General features: G+C 40.0%; 1 protein-coding gene across 3 annotated transcripts; it reads right to left on the reverse strand.

The window, feature by feature from the left end:
* Positions 1 to 183: 183 nt before the first annotated feature.
* LOC112560285 (1,4-alpha-glucan-branching enzyme-like) lies at positions 184 to 19,674 on the reverse strand. Of its 3 annotated transcripts, none has more exons than XM_025232036.1 (17): positions 19,524 to 19,674; positions 18,656 to 18,893; positions 16,614 to 16,783; positions 16,045 to 16,163; positions 14,444 to 14,566; positions 13,820 to 13,964; positions 13,154 to 13,244; positions 12,309 to 12,518; positions 11,687 to 11,802; positions 10,168 to 10,298; positions 8,552 to 8,650; positions 8,049 to 8,331; positions 5,475 to 5,659; positions 4,866 to 5,132; positions 2,563 to 2,696; positions 2,098 to 2,215; positions 184 to 1,642 (listed from the first exon to the last, which is right to left on the reverse strand). In XM_025232036.1, exons 2-17 carry the CDS (start codon positions 18,757 to 18,759, stop codon positions 1,595 to 1,597), a joined length of 2,343 nt encoding a protein of 780 aa, XP_025087821.1. In that variant the 5' UTR covers positions 18,760 to 18,893; positions 19,524 to 19,674; the 3' UTR covers positions 184 to 1,594. The 3 variants fall into 3 exon arrangements, with proteins under 3 accessions (XP_025087821.1, XP_025087822.1, XP_025087824.1); XM_025232037.1 differs by having other exon boundaries at positions 18,656 to 18,889; positions 19,524 to 19,669; XM_025232039.1 differs by lacking the exon at positions 4,866 to 5,132 and having other exon boundaries at positions 19,524 to 19,673.
* Between the last annotated feature and the right edge of the window lie 3,934 nt (positions 19,675 to 23,608).

Below are 23,608 nucleotides of genomic sequence, written 5' to 3' on the forward strand. Positions count from 1 at the left end.
AAAATGTCAACTTCCTTTTAGTCACAGGTCTGTTTTTTAACCGGTGATGTGACAGGTCAGTATCTGTCTTTTACAAAACCAGCAACCTTAAGTGTATGATTTTTTTTCCCCCCCTGTAAATTACATCAACGTGACAGCAAGGTCATGCAATCACAACACATAAAAGACTCAGTCAAAACCAGGTCTTGCTTATATCATATGTATTGGTAGTGTTGGCTATGATTAGCTACTTAAAAGTACACAATGTAGCTATACACAAAATAAACAATATTATAAACTGACACCTTTGAAGTTACAATCCACCTAAACTATTGCTATCACCTGTTCCAGGTTGATCACCCATAAAAATTCCCATGGCTGCTTGCTTCTTCCCAGCCCCAGGCTGACCACAAGCTACTATACAAATCTCCCTCCTTCACTTCTCAAAAACAGGAGTATTACAACATTTAGGTGTTCATAAATCTAAAAGTTTACTCACTATGCCAGCATATTCTCAAAAAAAGTTCTCCAGGACCCAGTTGTAGATATGTTATTTTCTTATTTAAAACAAAGGTTTTAAAAAAAGATAAAGGTCATCACCTAAACTTTTTCAGGTGGCTGGGGAGTGAGGTGTTAGAGACCTCACTGTTCTTATACACTAACATACAAATAAAAACCTATCCACCTTGAAATGCAGCGCCACCTTGAGTACAAAACAAGTGTAGAAGATGATGCAACATAACCCTTGAGTGGGCTGCATGAATAGACAAATTTTGTTTTTAATGCATAAGTGCCTGTGGGGTCTACTCTCTGAACTCTATAGTAACTTAACTTATGGAAAGGTGACATGTTGCAAAAGCCATCAGATTTATTTTCAGCATATTATTTAGTCAACTGTGTGGTTAATGAACCTATTATCAGCATTCCATTTTGTCCAAAGCACATTTATTCTGCAGGAGTCGCTGTCCTCAGGCAGTCCCAAAAAACCTAGCTAGCACAAGCAATCACCTTTCTACCTAGTACCTACCCTTCCCTTGCCTGCTGAGATATCTTAGAAATCTTGGACCACACCAGTTGCTTTTTTATTCGCAGGTTAGGTCATTTCAAAATTATCACGAAATATATAAAAAAAAAATCCAAAATGACCTCTCTGCAGCAGGCTTAATAAAACATACTGCATCATTTGCTTCTCTATGAGAGCTCTAAACATTTTCAATTTGACGTTCATGCATCACTGCTACATGTGTGTGCACACATGCATATACTTATAGAGATGCATTCATTCATATTCCATTACAATACATACAAATCATGAGCAGCTGTAATAAGCACACACTTCTTAAAAGTCCTTGTCAGGTAGCCCACTCAGCTGAAACAACTATTTTATCCTGCACTCATTCTGCAGTCATTTGTAGACACAAGCACACAGCATCAGAAGAAGCCATCATGAAGCAGCTACTGACAAATGATGGTAAGGCTGGATTTTCTGTGAATGTTGTTACTGTCCAATAGTGGAGGTACTATGGAAGGTTTTCAGTTAACAAAGGCATCCTCCTCCTCCACACTCCACCTGCCTCTGAGAACCATGACTAGTGGGCTGCATGGGATGGTTGCCTTATGAACACTTAGCTAGGACGATGGCAGTTCTGCTTGGGAGATAAACCTGTACAAGAAAGACAACCGTAACAGCTAGCTAGCAGTCTGCAGACTTTTGTGTCAGCAATCCCAAGGAAGCAAAGATTAGGTTCTGGGTCACTGAAGTAAGTATAATTCATGTCATTTTAGTACGTATAGTGCACGTCATTATAGAAAGCAAACAGTGCAGTTCATTGTAAAAGAGATTGCTGTGTGGGATTCTGCAGAATTTAATCGAAGCACACAGTGGAGCAATAGGCAGTGATATGATTACACAAAGAAAAGGAATCTTAAATTGTGTAGAGGTAGGCATATGTTTAAAACAAAGAATGTGTCCATATCAAAAATGAACTTTGTGGAATAAACTTAGAATGACAATTATAAATAGGAGCATTCAGAAGATCAAAGTACATTAACATCAAGTACAGTAGTCCCTGAGAAAGACATGACTGCACTAGGATAAAGCAAAAGTTATAAACATACAAATGTGTGGTGAGGCCGGTCATTCCAGGGTTCTGGCTGTGAAAAATACTGAGTGTTGTGGTCCAGGCGTTTGTGGCCCCCATACTGTTCTGCATCAGTATCAAGTACAATGCGATAGCTTGGACTTTGGTTAAGGGAAAACACACAGCCAATCAAATTTCCATAAAGACTGTGGAATCTTTTCATCATTGAAGATAGAAGTTAAACACACATTGTTCACATTAACAGAAATTTGCATCTTTTGCCAACGAACCCTTTGGAGTAGCATAGCGCAGCCCACAGCACAGTCTGAAGGTCATTGGGACCTGATGGAACACATCTGCCTACAGCTAGTTCTCTAATATTCTGGTATCTAGACTTGACACAGAAGAGGACAAGCTTCACTTTAAAATTGTTTTTGAATACGTTTAACTGATGCTAACAAAATTGTAAGCAAAAAATCATGGGAAAAGTACCCAAGGATACGTTCCTGCTTGAGGGAGTCCAATCTTGTAGTCAGTGAAGCTCATTGACGGGTGAAAGTTGAAGATAAACACAAGGACATCAGCACGATCAAACACCAGGACTTTGTCCCCATTGTGTTTCAGACTGATGTAGTTCTGCAAGGTACAACAGCTCTGGCAAATCATTCAAACTATCAAACCTTTCTAAAGCCACATGTAGGCAAACCATTCAAACTAAAAAGGACAAGCATGACAGCTGTCTCAAGCAACTATTAAAATGTCAACCATCAACGGACCATACCACTCCTCTCCTTCATTGTCTATACTGGCTTCCCATCCATTCTGGCATCCAGTACAAACTGTCTGTGCTGTGTTTTAATTTTTTGCTGGCACATGCCCTGATTGTTTCTTTGAACTGCTCTTTCCTTACATCCCAGCTACAAAACTCCGCTTGTCGTCTGATGATCGTCTCCTTACTCTTCCTGTCACCAACACAACAACATATGGCCACAGGATTTTTAGTTATTGTGCAGTGAAACAATGGAACTCTCCCTTTCAATATCCACCACCTACCCACTATTGAATCCTTTACACGTGCACTGAAAACACGCCTCTTCCGTAAACATTACTCCTAACACCCTTTCCCACTATGCTACTCATTTTTCACACCCTTCCCTGCTCATCTTTATCATGATACTCTCAGTTCTTGTTATTTGATTCCTCTTTGCGTTTTCTGTGTTTATTTTTATTTATCTTCAGTACTATTGTTTATTCTTTCTTAGTTCATGTGTTGTTTGTTTTCCTGTCCCTTGAATGCTGTCCATGTCGAATTCTGTCATGCTCCTTAGGAGTGGGAGTATGAGCTTTACAAATTTTGTATTTATTATTATTAAAAGAGCTAAGAAAAGGCTACACTTTGATATCCTATCAAGCATCCTTTAAAGGTACACTGAAAATGCACCTCTTCTGTAAACATCACTCCTAACCTTTCCCATAATGCCAGTCCTTTGTCACACCCTTCAGTTTGTAATATCATGTTACTCTCAGCTCTTGTTCTTGTTATTTGGTTCCTTTTTGTGTTTTCTGTATTTGATTTTATTCTTCGTTTAGTACGGTTGTTAATTCTTTTATAGCTTATATGTTGTTTGTTTTCCTGTCCCTCGTATACTGTCCATGTTTTCTTGTTCTTAAGCGCTAAGAGCATAATCCTTAGGAGTGTGAGTATGTGCTTTACAAATTTTGAATTTATTATTATTACGTATGGAAATGCTTATGATAAACAACAGCTAGGATGGTCTACGGAGGTTTACTAAAGCTTACAAAGTCAGTAGCTCCACAAATGTTTAAAATATATATACAGGTAGTCCTCGGGTCAACGGTCTCGAGTTACGTCGTTTCGTGGTTATGACACTCATTCCCACTTACAGCGACAGTGATAACAAAGCAACGTAGTGGGCTTATTATTGAGATGGACAGATTATTGGCGCTTTGGTTGGAAGGCCAAAATCAACGCCGTATCCCTGTGAGTTTTATGGTTATTCAGGAGAAGGCTAGGACTGTTTGAGGCGTTGAAAAGAGAAAAGGGGGAAGGAAGTGAAAGTGAAGAATTTGTGGCGAGTAGGGGTTGGTTTATGAGGTTTAAGGATCGTGCCAACTTCCATAACATTAAAGTGCAAGGTGAAGCTGCTAGTGCTGATGAGAAAGCAGCAACTGAGTTTCCTAATGCATTGGCTAAGATAATTGAGGAGGGTGGTTACTGTGCTCAACAAGTGTTCAACGTGGATGAGACAGGCTTGTTTTGGAAACGTCTGCCTAACGGTCCTAACCTAACACTGTTTATTACTGTTACAGCACTTACAGTACAGTATTTCAGTATTAAACGTACTGTACTACAATATTTACTGTACTTATGTTTATTGATAATTATGTAGGGTACTGTGTTAGGATAGGTGTTTGGATAGGCTAAGTGTTTGCAGTACTGTACTGTTATTATGGTACAGTACTGTATGAACGTATGATCCGACTTACGTCGAAATTCGGTTTACGACGCCGCGTTAAGAACGGATCCCCGTCGTAAGTCGAGGACTACCTGTATATGTATCCCTTAACACATCCACTAGAAGCATTTTTTGGTAATTTATATCATTGCTTCTGAGATCAATTATAAAAAATAAATAAATAAAACTGAATGCAGATTTTTTCATTAAAATTAAAAGAACAATAATCAAAAAAAGTTTTAACTCCAAATAAAATGAATTAAAAACAGAACCAAAACAAAATCCCAGCAGAAGTCATAGGAATAACAAAAAATACTTGAGATTTTACCAACACGAAGTCGAGCACTCTTGACTTTGGAACGTCAACTTTTGATGCAGACAGCTCATTCACATATATCTCTCCATCAGGAGAAGGGGAAAGAGGTGAGGAGAAATATATTGTTGGATTAGTGAATTTAAGAACTATTTGCTTCCTAGGAGGACAGAAAGAACCAAAAGAGTCATAGGACTCTGAAATTTTAGACAGTTGAATGAACTCTGCAGGTGATACTCTGTTACAACCTGTCAGGCTCTCTAGAATTTTAGGAAATAGCACCTGAAATCAAAGCATCATACTGTCATGTAGTATTATAAAAATTGTATTATGCCATAGAATTGGGAAAAGCGAAAAAAAAAAAAACAACTGTAGGAACTTTGTAAAACGTGCAGGACTGGACATGTATGCAACAAACTGCTATAGATGACCAAGCATTAACATTTTGTAAGTGTTCTAGCTTATGCCCAAATGTTAGGCATCTTGTTGGCAGCATGTTATGCACTCACTAATAGAGTATCTAAGGCTCACTAATAGTCTATCTTCTGTGTTAGTCTAGACTAACAGAGTACTCAGGTTTTCAACATTGTGGTCTCTAGCACTCTCTCCACGATAACGGATTACCTTATTGTTTGATAGCCAGTTATACTGCGCCTCTAGATGCAGCATATCCCGATCAAAGTTGTTTAAGAATTTGTACTTCAGGTTTTGGTCATCAACAAGATTCCACTGACGACGACAGTAGTGGTAACTTTCATTGTTGCCAATACGAGGAAAGTCAAGCCACTCTGGGTGCCCAAATTCATTGCCTTCAAAGAAAACAATGAGAAAAATCATGAGCTTAAGATACAGCTTACAAGATTACAAGCTGACATGACAGGATTACAAGCTGATATGTGCAGATAGCAGGTGGTTCCTAATTTTGACAACAGCAACTGACATCTTTCAAAAGGTTATCTCTGCTATTTTTTCTTTCCTGTATTCTCTATAAATACCTAAAGCAAAATACAATAAATTCATCAGGTGGTCTCTGCTAGCACACACACACACACAAAAGAAGAGAATACCTACTTAAAGGGATTCTAAAGGCAAAATAAAACTGCTTAGAATCGTGTAAAGAGTATGATCCACTTGAATCTTGTTTATTTTCGCGTCTGTTCATATGGGAAAAGTTGAAGGTTTTGTAGCATGTTGTGTTTAAGAAGAGAAATTACATAGGACTTTTTTGTTTACTTAGACGAAGTCTCGTTCTCTGTCACGTGACCTTATGACATAAGACCAAGACTGCTTACCAAGTGAAACAGACTGTTTTCTATAATTTTTCAAACTGTGCTTTGAAAAGTTTAATTTAAAACCTAAATAAACTCATGAGACACCACCAATCACAATGTCAAATCTTCGCAATGACCACAGACACTTCCTGTACGCCTCTGCCTGACGTCACAATCTGGTATCGTCTGCTTGACCATCTCAGGAAGCTATCGTGGTTTCTCAGCGGAAGGACACAAGGGTCTATTTCATTGAATTTTTTTATTTTATAAACATCGGCAACCGAAATAGTGATAATAAGTGGTAATTAAGTGAGAAACGAATCATTTATTTCTCTTGTATTGCTCTCGTGCTCTGTAATTGTAACTAAATATAGTTTTGAAACGTTTGACCGTTGCCACAGCCTTATCACAAGCCTTGAGTATCCCTTTACTAGCATAAAGAAGTGTCTGTTCATATATTATTTAAGTAATAAAATATACTGTGCAGACACAAAGAAATATGTCAGTACATTATTGTTTTAAACCAGTTATTTGTTAACAGCCATTACAGTTATTAAGTGGAGCTTATGGCTGAGCTAATATACTATGGCCAGTCTAGCCACCATGGTGCCAACCACCCTCCAAGGTACACTAAAGGACATTCTTCAGCAAAGTGATAAACCAGGTCACATGGCTAAATCAGGCATTCCTGGTGTCCTATGAGTGTAACAACCATGTTTCATCTAAGTCATGGGTTTTATGTTTTCTGTACAAGATCTGGAGCAGCATCCACAGCCACTTGTTCTCGAATGCCTGCATTCTCCTCTCTATATTGGTAGGCAGGGTCTATGTTTCACCTCTGTAAAGCAGATCAATATTGCGAGGACTTGTATAGATTATATTTTGATGTTATGGCTGTGCCCGACCATTGTTGCTGTTGTAATCCTGATGTGGATATCTAATATGCAGCGCTGTCTTTGGAGATGGTGGCTTCCACTTACTTAAAGCTGCTGACCTCTTTGAGCTGTACTCTGTTCATGTTTTGTTGTTGCCAATGGCCATGACTTTAATCTTGTCAATGCTAGTCTCCATTTTGCATGAATTTGAACTGTCTGTCAGTCTGTTGGTAAAACTTCACAGTTTTCTGTTAGTGCCTGTTTCAGTAGGTGGCAATCAATGTAAATGGAAGTGTAATGGTCACACATGATGTTCTCTAGAAAAAAAATGTTGAGCAGCAAAGACGATATAGTGGGCACTTTTAATGGATGCCTCCTGTTGGGAAAGAAATCTCCTATTTGGATACTGAGCAGACCTGCGTTTGTTGAGCTCTTACACAGCGCTTCAATGACTTGCTTCTCCATCAGGATGTGACAGTTACTGATCTGGTTAACTGTGCTTCTGTCTGGTGTGAAGCCAGCCTGTTCCACTGCTAGCTGTTCCTCAACAGTGGAGCTGATGCAGTTCTGTATTACTTTCTCCATTGACTTTTGTTGGGTGGCTGATAAGGCTTATAGTTCTGAAGTTCTGGTATTGTTTACTGTTTTTTCACTGTAACCATTCTTTGCATTCCCACTCTTTGGGAGCAGTAACCTACCCTTCAGACTGCATACCACTCTTTTGACTTCTTGGCGATGATCATCAAAAATGTTTTTGTACAATGTCACTTGGCAAATAAATGAATTCTTCTTTTAAAACGAATGGACAGCTTTATGCTTCCAGAAAACAAGGTGAGCAATGCTAATACTGAACTTTATGAAAATTTTGAAAAGTTTAGTCTAGTCCTTGTTACTCCTCGCATAGGGCCGCAACACCTCACCAGCAGACCTGGTTTTGGGAAGCCCCTTCAGTTGGGCAAATGTGGTTCTGACGTCCCTTTGCCTCGCTTTCTACTATTTGAAAATTTTTTTATGAAATTTTACTCATATAGGTTTAGTTTACAGCCACTCACCTATGAAGTTGAGGTAGCCTTCCCCACCAAGTCCAATGGTGATAAGACGAATCATTTTGTGGAGGGCCAGGCCACGGTCAATGATGAGACTCTGGCCAGAAAACACGGCCATATGTGTGTACATCTCTTTATCCATCAGCCAGAAGGCGATTGTTTTGTCTCCAACCAAGGCCTGGTCGTGGCTTTCGCAGTAGGCGATGCAAGGCTCCGAGAAACGACGGTTTGTAAGAGTGTGTGCAATGTTTGTCATATCCCAGTCATCATCCTTCACATTCTTCAGCAGCTGAAAGCGGCACAGTTCACCAATGTAAATGTTATGTCACATCTATACTCTGAAACAATAGCTTAATTAAATGCAGTTAGGTGTTTGAACCATAGGAGAAATAATAAACTGGTTGATATATAAGTTTCCAGTGAAAGAGATTGGTAATAAGTAGAATTTCAACACCTTTGTGACAGAATGCATTTGAAGATATATTCTGATGCTTTAAAGTAAATCATACCTTGATCCACATATCGGGCAAACCCATTGCCAGGCGATAGTCAAAACCACAGCCTCCCTCTATGACTGGCCGACATAAAGTGGGCATGCCAGAAACATCCTGAAAAACATTTGGTGTTTGATAAGGAACTCTAACACTCACATGCCTGGGACAGATATTACAGCATTTAACAGACAAATCAGTCACTGTCTACATGATGTAGATGTTTTTCAGTCTCTTAAATGACAGAATTATCACAGCATCTATCTAGACTACATTGTAGTCTCCTACTTAACAAAGGTCTCATAAAAACTGAATTTCTGCAAGGCTTGATGTTAAGACTCAGCCACATCACAGTCTGCTCTTTGTTTAATAATAATAATGATTTATATGGCACTTTTCCAATGGTTTGCTCAAGAGTGCTTTACAGAAATGATACACAGAAGTAAACTGAATTACCAGCAACCATGCACTCATATTCTCATATAACAGACAAACTCACTTTTACAACACTCACTCATAAAGTAAATTACAGACACATATTATAAACTCAAGGCTCAAGGTCAGGACAGGGTCACAGTGAACTTGTCGTTCTAAAAGATGTGCATTAAGTTTTGATTTAAAGAATCAGGTGTTGGAGGCTGATGATGGGTAATGTGTTCCAAGCTGATGAGGCTTGGTAGGAGAAAGAGCTCTGTCCATACGCCTTTGTCTTAGCTTGGCATCAAAGATAAGCAAAGAAGCCACATGAAGCTATATGATCCCTGACTGGCAGCCAGTAAAGAAAGTGAATGGTGGGTGACACATGTTCATATCTAGATGATCTGCAGATGAGGTGACCAGCATTATTCTGGATCCTTTGATGTCTGTCAAGAAGATACTTGGGAGTGTCAGCCAACAGAGAATGACAATAGTCAATCCTCGAGAGTACAAAGGCACAAATTAGAGTTTTAGTTGAAAGGTGAGATAATGATGAATGGTACTAATCCTATGGAGTTCAAGGTAAGCAAGCAGTTCTGCAGACGTGAGAAATATGCTGATGAAAAGTCAAGCTCTGACTGAGAATGACTCCCAAGCTTTGGACAGCAGTAGAGAAAGAATAGCTGAGTTATTTGTAGACGGAGACTGAGGAAGAAAAGGATGACTCAGAAATTTCTTCGGTCAAGTAAGTAGCAGTTCAGTCTTATTGTCATTAAGTTACAGTTTGTTTTGGAGCATCCAGGACTTTACGTCAGCCATGCATTCTTGTGTCCATGTCAGTAGTGCAGCGAGTTCTGTAAGCAGAGCTGACTGATAAACTTGTGTATCATCAGCATAACTCACATGCGACATGGCATGGCGTGAAATAACATCAGACAGAGGGGACGTATATAACACAAGAAGTATTGGATGCAAGACAGACCTTGCAGGACACCATATCTCCCAGACATGCTATGCACCATGCTGAATAGCAAAGCCAGCAAAACACAGCTGTATATGGCAATATATGTGTATTTTCACAAAATACCATACATACCAGACCACCCACTCATGCCCATAAATGCATACAGGCATGTGCACACACGCACACAGGTTCCTTTGTTGGCAAACATATATGCATTTGATACTAGATACTAAATACAAGTACAGGCCTTCACCTCAGCTATGGTGATCATGAAGTCTGGGTAGAACTTGTGCAACATGTAGTTAGATAAGGTCAGGTATGCAAAGGAGTCTGTATCAGTGTTCAGGCCAAAGTACTCATCATAGTGGCCTGTGAAGCCATGACCTGACATTTGAAACAAAAAGAAAAATTATAACAAAACTGTAACTGTTACAGAAACAACAAGAAATGGTTGCTTAGGACATTTAGACAGAACAGTGGGAAAATGTTGACGATTAAGGCTCTCTCAAGTTACAGACTGTACAGAACCTCTCACATTGACACAAGATCCTTATTTACAACACAGGTAGTTTTGTTCTTGTTACTCCTCGAGAGGCATAGGGCAGCAACATCTCGCCAGCGGACTCGGTTTAGGGCAGCCCCACTTCAGCTGGGCCCACGTGGATCTGACATCCTTTGCCTCACTTTCTACTGTTCTTTTCCAAGTCTGCTTTGGTCTCCCAACTTTCCTCTTTCCTTGAGGGTTCCAGTCAAGTGCCTGCTTTGGCAATGGTATCAGCTGGTTTGCGCAGGGTGAGTCCTATTCAGCGCCATTTGCACTTTCTGATGCCTTGGCTAGTGGCATTCTGGTTGGTTCTTTTCAACAGGATACACAGGCTGCTGTTGGAGATCTTTTCAGGCTGTCTTATTCCCAGAACATGGTGTAGGCATCGGTTGGTAAAGGTCTGGAGCTTGTTGTTGATGGCGTTTGCCACTCTTCAGGTTTAAGAATCATACAATAGGACTGTGAACTAATATCTCATATTATTATCATAGTGATCTCTATATATGTCCATGGTAGGACTGCCTTCACATTGGTGTTGAAGATGTGGGTCTTACTGTGGAAGGATAATGCTTGGGAGTTCCAGATGAGGTGTAGGTTGTTGAAAGCATGCCTGGCCTTGTTGATGCAGCTTTAGGTGTCAGTGTTTGCTCCACCATCCTTGTTGACAATGCTCCCCAGATACGTGAAGCGGTCTGTTTCCAGGATGTTCTCTCCTTGAAGTTGGATTGGGAGTTCCTGCTTGTTGTTGATTCTCATCACTTCGGTCTTCTTTCTGTTGACCTTTAAGCCAGTCTTCTCTGCTTCCTCTGCTAGCTTACTCAGTTTGGTTTGTGCATGTTGTTGCCGATGAGATAGGAGACCAATGTCATCTGCAAAGTCCAGGTCCTCTAGCTGTTTGGTGAAGGTCCACTGGAGATACCGATGTTGTTGTTTTGCGCATAATCCAGTCTATGACCATCAAGAAGATAGAGACGAGATCCTTATTCACAACACAGGTAACTGCATGTGAACTACACCAAGTGTTATACACTTATGCAAACACAAATACACATTGACAGATAAAAAGAAATAGCATACATCCTGTCATCCACAGAACTTTCTGGAATTCCTCACTAGTTTACCCAAAATTATGTGCAAACTATTAAAACTTCCTTTAGTAGGGAGGTTTACAGCATAGTGCCATGTATGATTCAACCTAGCATTTCAACTGTTCATCCTCTTGGCATACCCATGCCATGTGTGTGGTACAACATGGAGGTGACTCCATCAAAACGGAAGCCATCAAAATGGTACTCATCAATCCACATGCGCAGATTGGATAGCAAGAATCGCAAAACCTCCCACCTGCAACACAGCACTGTAAGTCTAGCAGCCGTAACACACCAGTAAAAGTCTAACTGCAGCAGCAGCACATCTACATAAGCCTTCCAGCAGAAGAAAAAAGTTCACATGAATATTGTCTTCCTATATATTTTGCTGGGTTGAAAACAGTTTAATAAGGCATTTGGGGAAGAATGATTTCAATCTGGCTTTATAAAACCATGCCAACCAGTAGAGTGATGAGCAAAAGTTAAGAGTTTAGGATGGATTTTTTGTGACAAGGCAGACAAATCAAAGGTGATATTTCATTGCTGTTAATAATATTCATTAAATGTGTTACTAACAATTAATGACACATTAATGTGCACTTTTTTTGTTGTGGCTGGTGAGCAAAACCCTCAGTATAATTGTGTACAGCAGTCTGAAAACTCCTAACAATTTTAACTGGGAATCTGAAAACCCATTCTATTTTTATGGTTAGAAAATATTTTATCCTTTGCAAGTTCTACCAAATCAACAGCCTGACTTACTCTGTGTAGTTAAAAAGTCTGGAGTCCCACAGATCATGGTTGCCACGGCCACCATCATGAAAGTAACAAGAGTTGGTGCCATCAAACTGATTGAGACCATCCACAACATTCTTGCTGGCATGACTGTGCACCACATCCAGCAGGACCACAATCCCGCTGCTATGTGCCGTGTCTATCAGCTCCTTCAAGTCCTCTGGCGTCCCATATCGGCTGTACAGAAGACATAAGCAACAATAGGGATCTTTCCCAATCTTAGGCATCACAGCATTAACCTTCTGGGTGCAGATCTGCTATAGCATAATAATTGCTGGCCATTACAAACATGGCAGAGTAGAAGGTGGCATAGTTATGGAAATGGTATAATGTCATATCGTCTGCTTTTCCTAGTCCATACTCTAACCCTAATCCTAAATCTTATTCTAAAACTAAATCCTAGGTGATGCAACTTTACAAGGCCCCAGCACAATTTTAACCAACACAAAAAAACTGAAATCTCCAATCATTTGGTTCCTTTTAAAGGCAGTTCATTAACTCATAGTTCATATCACATAATTCAAATATTTTTTACTCATAGTAACATAGATGGCAACTTTACATATTGACCTTCATTTATATCCTAAATGTGAAAGTAACAGCTACTTTCAAACTACTTGCAACTTTTGGATGTTTAAGTATTTTTACAGTCACCCAAATCCAAAAAGGCAGCACCTCTTTTTTGACTAATACTGTAACAAGGTAAATATTTGCCCACAAATGTTTAGCTAGAAGCTAAAGTAACTCAATAGTATATATATGTGTGAGAAGGCACAAAAGGGTGTTGGGCAGGGAAGGGAACCCAATACTACCTGGAGGCAGCAAAGAAGCTGGTGACCTGGTAGCCAAAACTTGCATAGTATGCATGCTCCATGATAGCCATCAGCTGTATGCTATTGTAGCCTGAAACAGCATAGAAGCTTCACTTTATACCTTCCAACTGAATGTTTATGCACTTATGGCACACACAGACATAGAACTTTCAAAATATACCTTAAAGCACATCTTTTCCAAAAATAATCAACAGATTCACTCCCTTGAATATACATATGCATGTGTGTGTGTGAGAGTTTCTCTTACTGCACTTAACTAGTGTTGTCATGTGCAATGGTCATTATTATTAAATAGTTAAACCAGGCTCCTGTTCATCATTGTCTCAATCTGGGCACCTTTTAAAACTAGATCTCTCCTCTTCTCTCAGTGAAATATTCAGGATAAACTGTAAACTTCATTATCTGCTGAGGTGTGTTGTCTGTGCCTCAGTCATGAGGACAGCAAGCACCATACATAAACCGCAAGAACTATAAATGAAAACCCTTTGTGCATCTAATTATGAAAAGGTCCATTTGGTGTATTTGTCCACATTATTTACCTGTACAGTTTGTAAAGAAGTCATTATGTCTCTTCATTAAGCAAGAAAGGTTACTGAGATATTAAATATTACAAAGTTAATCAACAGACAAAAGAAAACTACTTACCTAAATCTTTGATTCGTGGAATTACATTGTTTGTAAATTCTTTGTATGATGCCACTTTCCCCTCCCATGAAGAGATACCCACATGTGATTCATAAATCCTGAGAGCTTTTGGTGCTCTTGGATGTGGGTGTTTGAACTCATATACCTGTTGAGCATTGAACCATGGTTATAAATTTATGTAGACAAAAGAAAGATGTACTGTAAAAGAAACAATTCAACACATATATATATATGCTCTGAAATCATCATAATCATAACAATACAGTTGACTTCTGTGTGCTATATCATTATAATACAATTGACTTCTGTGTGACGTATCCTAATAATAAAAATACAGTTATCTTAACAGAGAAGTTCTACCCCTCCGTGGCAACCAAATTTTGATAGATTTTGCCATAGTATGGAGCTTCTACTATAGCAAGATGTTGCATGACTATACAAAATTAATGTCTACTGTACATTAACATTATGTACATCTATATCTACATGAAGCATACACATATGCAGAAACATAACAAGTGATGTGTGAATCAATGCAAGGTAAAAGTTCTAAACCTAAATAACTCAAAACACAACTCTTCTTCAAACTTTTTTCAAAGTTGGTCTCTAGGGTTAACAATTTACCTGTTCCGCTGGTGGATCCCAGAAGACTTGTTCAAAGATGGGCACATCTTTTGGTCGAGTTACATAACGGGACCATGGACATATACGTTCCTCAAGCTGGCCTGCCTTGTTCTTCACTACCAGCTGAGAGACATACAGTAAAATCAACTAAGACTTTCTACATCAAAGACTTGTAGAAGTTCATTCGAAACACAACTTCCTACCAGATGTTCGAACCAGAACTCTCATTATCTTTCACTGACTGTGATCGAGATCTTGCTCCTACACTTTGATGCTACCTTGTTGTATTTATATATATTTGTTTTGGTCTGTGTATAAATGCAATGTTAATCTGGAGTGTATTGCTTGTGCACACATGTGTGTGTGTGCGTAGATGTGGTGCTCTTGCCAGAACCTACCTCATTATAAGAATTATTATTATTTGCATATTTTACTTTGTTTTGTGTTTATTAAGTGCATTGTGCCTATTTTAAAGGGGAAACTGTATAAATTTATCTATTATTACTGTGTACTTCCCCCTACCAGGTGAGTGTACAGATCGCTTTTTTTTCCCTCTTTCAGCTTTAATAACTGGTGGAAAATGAGCAGTAACTTTCTCAAGATCCCTCAAAAGCTCTGACCTCTGGATCTCTCAAGATCTCTAATGTATGGATCGATCAAGATCTATGATGTCTGGATCTGTCAAGCAGTATTCTTCCCCTTCCACCATCTTTACCTTCCCTTAAGGATTCAAACTATTTCATATATGCAGCTCAAGTGAATTTCATCCACTCCCACCTAAACTGATTTCTCACTCCAGCTTTTACAACAGTTTTAACTATGCCCTTGTCTCATTTAAGAATCACACTTTCTGTAGTGTTGAAAAGCACACATATTTTTGAAGCAAGCTAGGCAAATATGGCAGATCAAACTTTCGACATTCCTATGGCACAATTGTCATCACATCATGTTTTTCTAACTTTAACTGACTCAAACATTGGAAGGCACTTTTGGGTTGTGGAAGACTCGAATCCAAAGTTGGGAACTTTTAAAATCCAGATTCCACCTTTCCAGCACCTAATTTTGACCCTTTTGTATTTAATGAATGTTTTTCAGTTTTATATTTTCAGTTCACATCTATCATAATTCTCTCATTTTTCAAGTATGATGCACTGAGTACAGGCTTCATTTATGTCTTAATGTTATGTGGTTTGTAAGTCTTTAATTGCATGATTTATGAATCTTTTAATATTATGTGCTTTTTTTCTTGCTCTGCCAACGGCATCTAATATTACTCTACACAATTGTTACAAGCAGGTAGATTTCACAGTGGTTTACTGCGACCATGTAACCCCCCCCCACCACCATTACTACTAAATAGACCTAAATATAAACAGAATACCACAACAATAATAACTACATAATGTCAAAACCTAAAGCACAAACAAAGAAATCTCAAGCTAAATATATTGAAATATTTTTTCTCGTATAATGCAAAATCTTTTTATCACTCTGATTATCTTTGAAGGGTACAGAATGCAAAGGGATCCATTAACCTAGCTTTTCTAAGTGCCAATAAATTCTCATATCACTTATATGTCTTATATAAAGAACTGTGCTACCTTCAACTTGCAAAGATGATGAATAGGACAGGTGCCATCTGGACTAGATGGAATGTCCAGCTGCCATCTTCCAAATTCAATACGCTTGAAAGCATAATTTGGCTCCACCCTCCAGTTGTCTGACAAAACATCACAATCACAGAAATTTTAACTACAACATTATTGGCATAATACTTGGTGATTTTTAAAACTTCACAAAAATATGGACAGTACCTTTTTTAATTTGAGTCTTTGTCTTTAAATGGCAAGATTTATTTTCGATATCAAACCCTGATATGGCACTGGACAGTTACCCTTACCTAATATAGCCAAATGGACTGTTTTAGAGAAAAAGGTAATGAAACTAATGTCATCGTAAACAAAAAGTGAAAAGAGCCTCCTATCTAGCATTGTTACTGATATTGCAGTTAAGCTCTCTGGCATCTAGAAACATAATTTTATTAGCAAGAAAGCTTAAAATCAGGTGCCAAAATAAAGTAAATTTACTCAAGATGACTAAACATTCTATAAAAGACAAATTAAAAGTATCATGATGCAGGACAGCAGTTTTATAAATCCAGACAGCTTACTGAAGTCTCCCTTAAGATACAATTCTTGTGCGCCAGGTGCCCATTCTAGTACTCTAATGCTGTTGTCTGGAAGACGATGAACACCAAATGTCTGGTAACTTTTGGTGAACTCATTCAAGCCTCCTTCATGTTGGTTGATGTGATTCAGCAAGTTGAGAAAACATCCATATCTGGCATAATTGCATCATGATGACTATTACAATTATTACTAATGAAATCATTAATAATTTTTTCATATCCCTAAAAAGACAAACTTTACACCTCCTTCCTGCTTAAGTTTTACAATGACCACTGACCAGCAGTTATCTTGAAATGATGTGCTGTTATACAGTTGTTCATGTGTTATCACACTTCTTTGGTCTTTATGCCTTGTACATTCATATTAAAAAAATAAGTATGCCTTATCATTTGGTCACCGGTCATTTTGCCTCAAGCTCACCTTCCTATTTTAAACAGAGCCATGCAAATAAGTTTAGCTGAGCTTGCATATCTATATACGTGAGGGAGCTCTGTAGTGTAGTGGAATGAGCAACTTGGGGTTCAGATCTTGTTTCAGGAGACTCTCTGCAGGTGACATCTGTGCGCAGGGCTGGGCGCTGGGGTTTTTCTCCAGGTACTCCGTTTTCCTTCCCCCAATAGTGCATAATCGCCGCAAGGTGGAAGCACTTGCCTACTAAATAAACCAAGCAACCTATCTATCTATGCTGTTCGAACAACCTATGGTTCGTTTGGCAAAATGTGATGTTAATAGCTATCGACTAGTCTTTTGGACCCTGGACAACTCACCTTTTCGGTGTTGGGACGATATTGTCGTACCTGAGACGATATGGACATAGCTGGAACGATTTGACCCAGACTGTGGGGCAAAATGACCGGCCCTCTATCAGTTTATGCGGTGTGCGTTAATAGCTGATTCGACTTGCATTTATACATACAGGTTGAACGCACACTATCAGTTGTTTGTAAGAAAAAAGTTATTGCTGTAATTAGAAAATAAGTATCATACTTTAAGCATGCATAGAAAACTGTAACCTGAAAAATAAATGTAGTACAGGTAGCCCTCAGGTTATGACGGTCTCGAGTTACGTCGTTTCGTGGTTACGACGCTCATTCCGACTTACGAGGTCAGTGCATCAAGGAAAAGGAAGGCCATCACGATGGACGTGAAAGTGGATATAATAAGGCAATCTAAGAAGGGGAAACAGCAACAGAAATTTGCAGGTCATTATAGGACTTAGTCGTTCGACTGTCGCTACGATTATCAAGGATAAAGATAGGATAAATATAAACTGCTTTGATGGAATGGTGCAATCTACACTTTTTTACTCCTAACTGTGTGATTTACTCCTGTGTGTTAAATGTCTGTATGAGTATGTATGCCTGCCCTTGTGAGCGAAGACAAATTTCTGTCCTGGGTATCCTTGACAGACAATAAAGTCTGATTTGATTTTATTTGATTTGTAGATCGCATCATTGAACATGTGAAAGGATCTGCTCCTATGAAAGCGACAGTGATAACAAAGCGTAGTGTACTGCACAATATTGTACTGTACTCATGTTTATTGATAATTATGTAGGCTACTGTGTTAGGATAGGTGTTTGGATAGGCTAAGTGTTTGCAGTACTGTACTGCTATTATGGTACAGTACTGTATGAACGTATGATCCGACTTACGTCGAAATTCGGTTTACGACGAACGCGTCAGAACGGATCACCGTCGTAAGTCGAGGACTACCTGTAATTATCTTTTCGTCACCCTGCCTACATGAGAAAAGATGCTGTCTAGACTTTTTCGTAATCCCTTATTAAATTAATAATCACTACTCCTTTTCGACCTCCAGCTTGTCTTTTAGCAGTAGATTTGCATTCTGATTGTTCTGCATTTCACACATCTGCAAATGTGTTTTTGAAAGCAGAAAAAAGTGTGGCTGCGCTGAGCAGAAGATGGAGTAGTCAAAATGACCTTAGCTACCCCTTACATTTAAAAAAACAACGCACAATAGAATCTGATGCAGTTGAATATAGCATAGAATGAGGCTTACCGTCTCCGAATTTCCTGTTCGTACGTGCAGAGATAACCGTCAATTTGAAAGAGTTTCTCGACGGTTGGCTGAGGAGGGAGGGCCAAGCTGTTATCCTGCGCCATGATGTTACTGCTGACCTTGACCTCGCTGGAGAAGGTGAAGTCAGAGGTCGAGGCTGTTGAGATGACTGACGCCGCCGTGCGTGACCCTCCACTGTTATCTACGTGCACAGCTTTCTCTTCTTATATACTACTGCCTAGGGCGGATGGAGGATGGAGGTTAGTGCGAGGCACGTGAAAGGAGAGCTAATGAAGACTGGGTTATGGGGTCTTACAGAACACAAAATACCAAAGGACAAGTGGAAGGACGGGATCGAGGGCATGCACTGCAGTACAACACAATGTTAAATTAGTCATCTACAAGGGCAAGTCCAGATAGTACGCCTACCACTATGATACCAGCAATATACTTATAAATACATATACATGTTGACATAATTTCTCTCACACACAATAGATATACATACTCCCAACAACGGTACGATATATAGTTGGTGACCCTTAAATTGGTCACCTCAGGCTCGCGGAAAGTAGAGTTGAGCAAGTAAATAGCACGTGAACTCAGCTGCTAAGACGAATAACCGACACAAATAAATTAACATGCAATGGCTGACGTAGCATTTTGCAAAGATATACTATAATGTATCAGATCACATATGTTACTCTTTGTCGAAATCATGCGTTATTTACAGTTTTGAATATTGTACAACACACCAAGCGAGTCAGATAACGCACGTCAGCTCGTGCGGCGACGCTAAAAAGCAAACACCAAGTTGGCAAGTAGCTAAAATAAACGTAAAGTATGAACAGTTGTAAGCTGAGTTTACCTGGCTGCTTTGGGGTAGCCAAGAAACACTGTGTCCTCAAAATGTACGCGCAATTGTTTTCTTCTGACTTCTTTTTGCTGGTGTAACCTTGTAAGTGCTGCGTTTTGATGGTTAAACTGTTTGGCAGACAAAGGTTAAGGCTATGGTGGGGGCCGTGTGTCGTCTGCTAGTAGCACGCCAAAAAAGCTTCCGGTTTACCGCGCATGCGTGCACCAGGCTTCATGGCTGCTTTTTCCTGGAGACGCAACAACAAAGCGCGGTGCTGCCGCGTGACAGCAGTAATAGCACACGGTCCAAGCAGTCGAGCCTTGTCTGAACTAATTCGTTAAGATTAAAGTTCAAGTCGAAGAAAGAATGAAAGGATTTGACCGGCCGACTGGCAAAGGTGAGATTATTATTATTTTACTTTCTTAAATGCCGCATACGATCGATGGACGACCTCTCCTATGCAACCCGATATGTTGTGTGTCACTTCTCTGTTCGGTCGTGGAGATTTCAAGAAGTTCGAGTGATCATAGCTTTAAATAACCTGTAGCATAAATAAGTCGAAACAAAATGTGGTTTCAGGCATTTGAGGGAATTATCATTTGCTCTTTCATAAGCCCTCTAGCGCAAGCGGTAAGATATGCATCAATTAAATCCATGTGCATGTACCTCTCTTCAGTGGTAGTGTAATGTTTTAGAGGAAGATTCTACTCTCTCTCACTCACTCACACACACACACCTAAGCTTTGTTCATGAAACATTTTATACATCTCTTCTGCTATTATGATATATATATATACAGCGAATAATGTAGAAGCCTCGGTGATTATGAAATACTTTCCTTTCATAGCTCAGCCAACTTGAGAGGCCATGCAGCACACTAGACAATTATGTCTTCCAGCTGCAATAAATTAGTTAACACAAATGGGTTATCTGCAATTGACAGGATATAGAAGCATTATGCTGTGTGTGTGTGTGTGTGTGTGTGTGTGTGTGTGTGTGTGTGTGTGTTGTGTGTGTGTGTGTGTGTGTGTGTGTGTGTGCATGCTTGTGCGTGTGTGTGTGTGCATGTGTGTGTGTGTGCGCGCGGGCGTGTGTGTGTAGACAGGCTTCCTTGTATAGAAAATCTGATGGCACTGTCGCTATGGCAGCACTAAGGAGGATTTTCCTATTGATTTTATTTTTTCACATTAGGACACTTGAGTGAGTATTTCTCATGTCTGTCCCCTGACAGTGCAGGGAGCATAAAAAGGAAGTGAAAAAAGCTTGGAGTAATGACGCATTCCAGTGGAAAGTATGAAAGAGGAATAGTTACAGTAAATGCTTTATTGGTGTCGTTCCAAGGATCTGACCATAGAAAGTTTGGTTAAGTAGTTTAAGTGGAAAGGGAGTGAATTTTTGAGTATTTATCATGGAACAGTGATCTGAACACCAAAAGATCTGTTTCACAAACTAGATTAGGCATGAGACCATTGTCTCAGAAATGATGTTGCATATACAGAGATATCCTTAAGGTATCAGAGTAAATCCTGAAATGCTACATAATACAAGTTTTAGTCAGCCCTCAAAATATCCACGTGGTTAGCTTCAGCCATGATACTTCCAAACTACTAAGCCATTAATAACACACATCCATTGAAAACAATGGCGTTGCTTATCCACATAGGTTATGGTGATGATGAAAAGTCTCTGATCTACGCACCACACCACGTGATTTGGTGTGATTTCGTGTGATTTTAGTTATATAGTTATATTCTGCTATATTTTGATCGTTATCACACATTTTTTTTCTTCACTTTTTCTCAAGTCAGCGGCAACCTCATTTTCCACCTCTCTCCGGTGGTGTGTCCGCAGCTGTAATTCATACATTGTTGGCCCTGCTTTGTGCGATCCAGCGGCTTAAAATACATTTGACACCCTGCTGAAATGTTAAAATATAATATTCCGATCTGCTTGGCTTAATAAGATGGCTACATATTTGTACTTCGCTTCGATAACAGGAAGGCGCTGCAAACGGACACTTGCAAATTCATTAAGTGCTTGTTCACACCAAACCCCTCCTTGACCACCCTCCTCCCAGCTCCCGAGTTTCACCAGCCGACGTACGTAAAGCACTTGAAGCTATACTTTTTGACTGATACGAGTGACATTAATTGCCGCGAAACTAAAGTAAAAAACTGTCCACTCATTTATGTAAAAGACGAATTTTGTACCTAAAGACTGTCTCCGCCGTCAGACGTCGCTTCGTGTTGACGACCTGTCCATGGCGACCATCAGTGTCCGAATATGGGAGGTGACCGCTGGTCAGATGAGGGTCCGTTTATGGCAGGTCTTTTGCCCCACTCCCTCACACGCTTACTCTCACACCTACACTCTCACACCTACACATTCACACTCACACTCTCACAAACCTACACTCTCACACCTACACTACACTCTCACACCTACACTCTCACACACACACTCTCACACCTGCACTATCATTCTCACACCTACACTCTCACACCTACACTCTCACACCTACACTCTCACACCTACACTCTCACTCCTACACTCTCACTTTCACGAGGATGTCTGGATTTTTTTTTCTTCTTTTTCTTTTAACGAAAGGTGAACGTAACATTCGTCACTCTGGGGCTGTTTCCTATGGAGCAGGGTGGGTACTACAGGTTTGATCCTTTAATTTCAGTCTTCCTCACTTGTAAGACAACTCGATATTCAAGCAGTGACATGATGTAGATCCTCGTGCACGTGTTCTAATGTTTAGTCTACTTTACGTTACTGAGGAAATGTAGATATTGACAGTCGAATTGTAAACATTATTATTATATACTGGGACAGTAATTTACCATTATAATTACTAGGGGCCTGAGGAGCATGGTGGCTCTCGGCGACCTGTTCACACCGAGCTCGTGCAGCGGGTTTGTGTGGCAGGGGCAAAGTTTCTTTATCGTCTACTTGACGCCCATAGAAAAGCAATTTCCACTCTACACTGTGGATATGTATCCATGGAAACTGCTGTGGCCTGCTATTGTGAGTGGCATGCAGTTCCCAGACTTGCTGAGGGCGTTTGGTGCCGGTGTGACCTGAGAGCAAAGGTCGCCGCTATCTTCCGCAAGACATCAGCCGTGGCTGCTGACACGTGGGCAGCACCTGGAGGTGCCAGACTCCCTTGTTTTCTATCTTGTGCCGAGTAAGCAAGTCTCAAGGGCAATTTTCATTGTTTTTATGAACTTGTCGTCTGCTCACTTGTAAGGGAGGATGCGTGTACCCTAACCTATGCTGAGGGGAGGAAAATGGCTAGAATCTCTCAATCTTCAGCTAAAAGACAATGTTTAGCTGTGGTCATCAGATGGATCCAGGGTACACTATAATGGCAACTGCTTTTGTTGCTCCAGTGGCCTTGTCATTCCACTTTCTTGCCGTATGCTGAAGACCGTCCAAGTCAGGTTGCATTGGAACAAAAGCACATCTGTGCGCCACCGGCACCATCCGTAGGTACATGGATACTTACAGCTTGTGCAAGGTTTTCTACCGTCATCTTTTTCTCTTTCTTCTCACATGTGCTAACATTGTTTCTGTTCTTGTGGGGTAACCTTCGTACCTCTACCCTGAGAAAAACAAAATCAAATCGGCACAGGCTCGAGTTGAAGGGTTCAGCCGTAAATTGTATGTTTTCGGACACAAGAATGATCGAGAAAAAGAGAAGACGTTCATAATAAGTTAGCTTTGAATCACCAGATTATGATTCGTAGGTGTTAAAAGGCGAGGCTATTGTAGGCGGATACCAATACTCTCCGTTCAATAAGCTGGTGATCATATTTCCCTGCCTGCCGCCATGTGCTCTATCGTCCTGTCAACAAATAAACCTGATCACCAACTGAGGGCTTGCCATTCAAACCAATGCCAGACCTCTCACAATGTGCATTGACGCTTTGATCAACACTCCAGGCCAGGTGATCAGCCGTAGTTTTCTTGCACCCAGCGGAGGAAGTGGCCAGGTGTGTTTCACGCGTTGCTAAGATTGAAGGCAGGGAGGGGGGAGTGTGAACTTGGGGGGGGGGAAGGTTAGAGTTAGTGGAGCTGAGTTCAAACCACGT

The sequence above is a fragment of the Pomacea canaliculata genome, linkage group LG3 (genome assembly GCF_003073045.1).
Source record: "Pomacea canaliculata isolate SZHN2017 linkage group LG3, ASM307304v1, whole genome shotgun sequence".
NCBI classification, from domain to species: domain Eukaryota; kingdom Metazoa; phylum Mollusca; class Gastropoda; order Architaenioglossa; family Ampullariidae; genus Pomacea; species Pomacea canaliculata.

What these genes read in the sequence shown, in the direction of transcription:
- LOC112560285 (XM_025232036.1), bottom strand. Translation starts at nt 18,759, where the DNA reads ATGGCGCAGGATAACAGCTTGGCCCTCCCTCCTCAGCCAACCGTCGAG. An exon ending in GTATCTTAAGGGAGACTTCA is followed by an intron (nt 16,164 to 16,613) that starts GTAAGCTGTCTG and finishes ATGTTTTGTCAG; the next exon opens with ACAACTGGAGGGTGGAGCCA. An exon ending in GAGTGCTCGACTTCGTGTTG is followed by an intron (nt 2,697 to 4,865) that starts GTAAAATCTCAA and finishes TGTACCTTGCAG; the next exon opens with AACTACATCAGTCTGAAACA.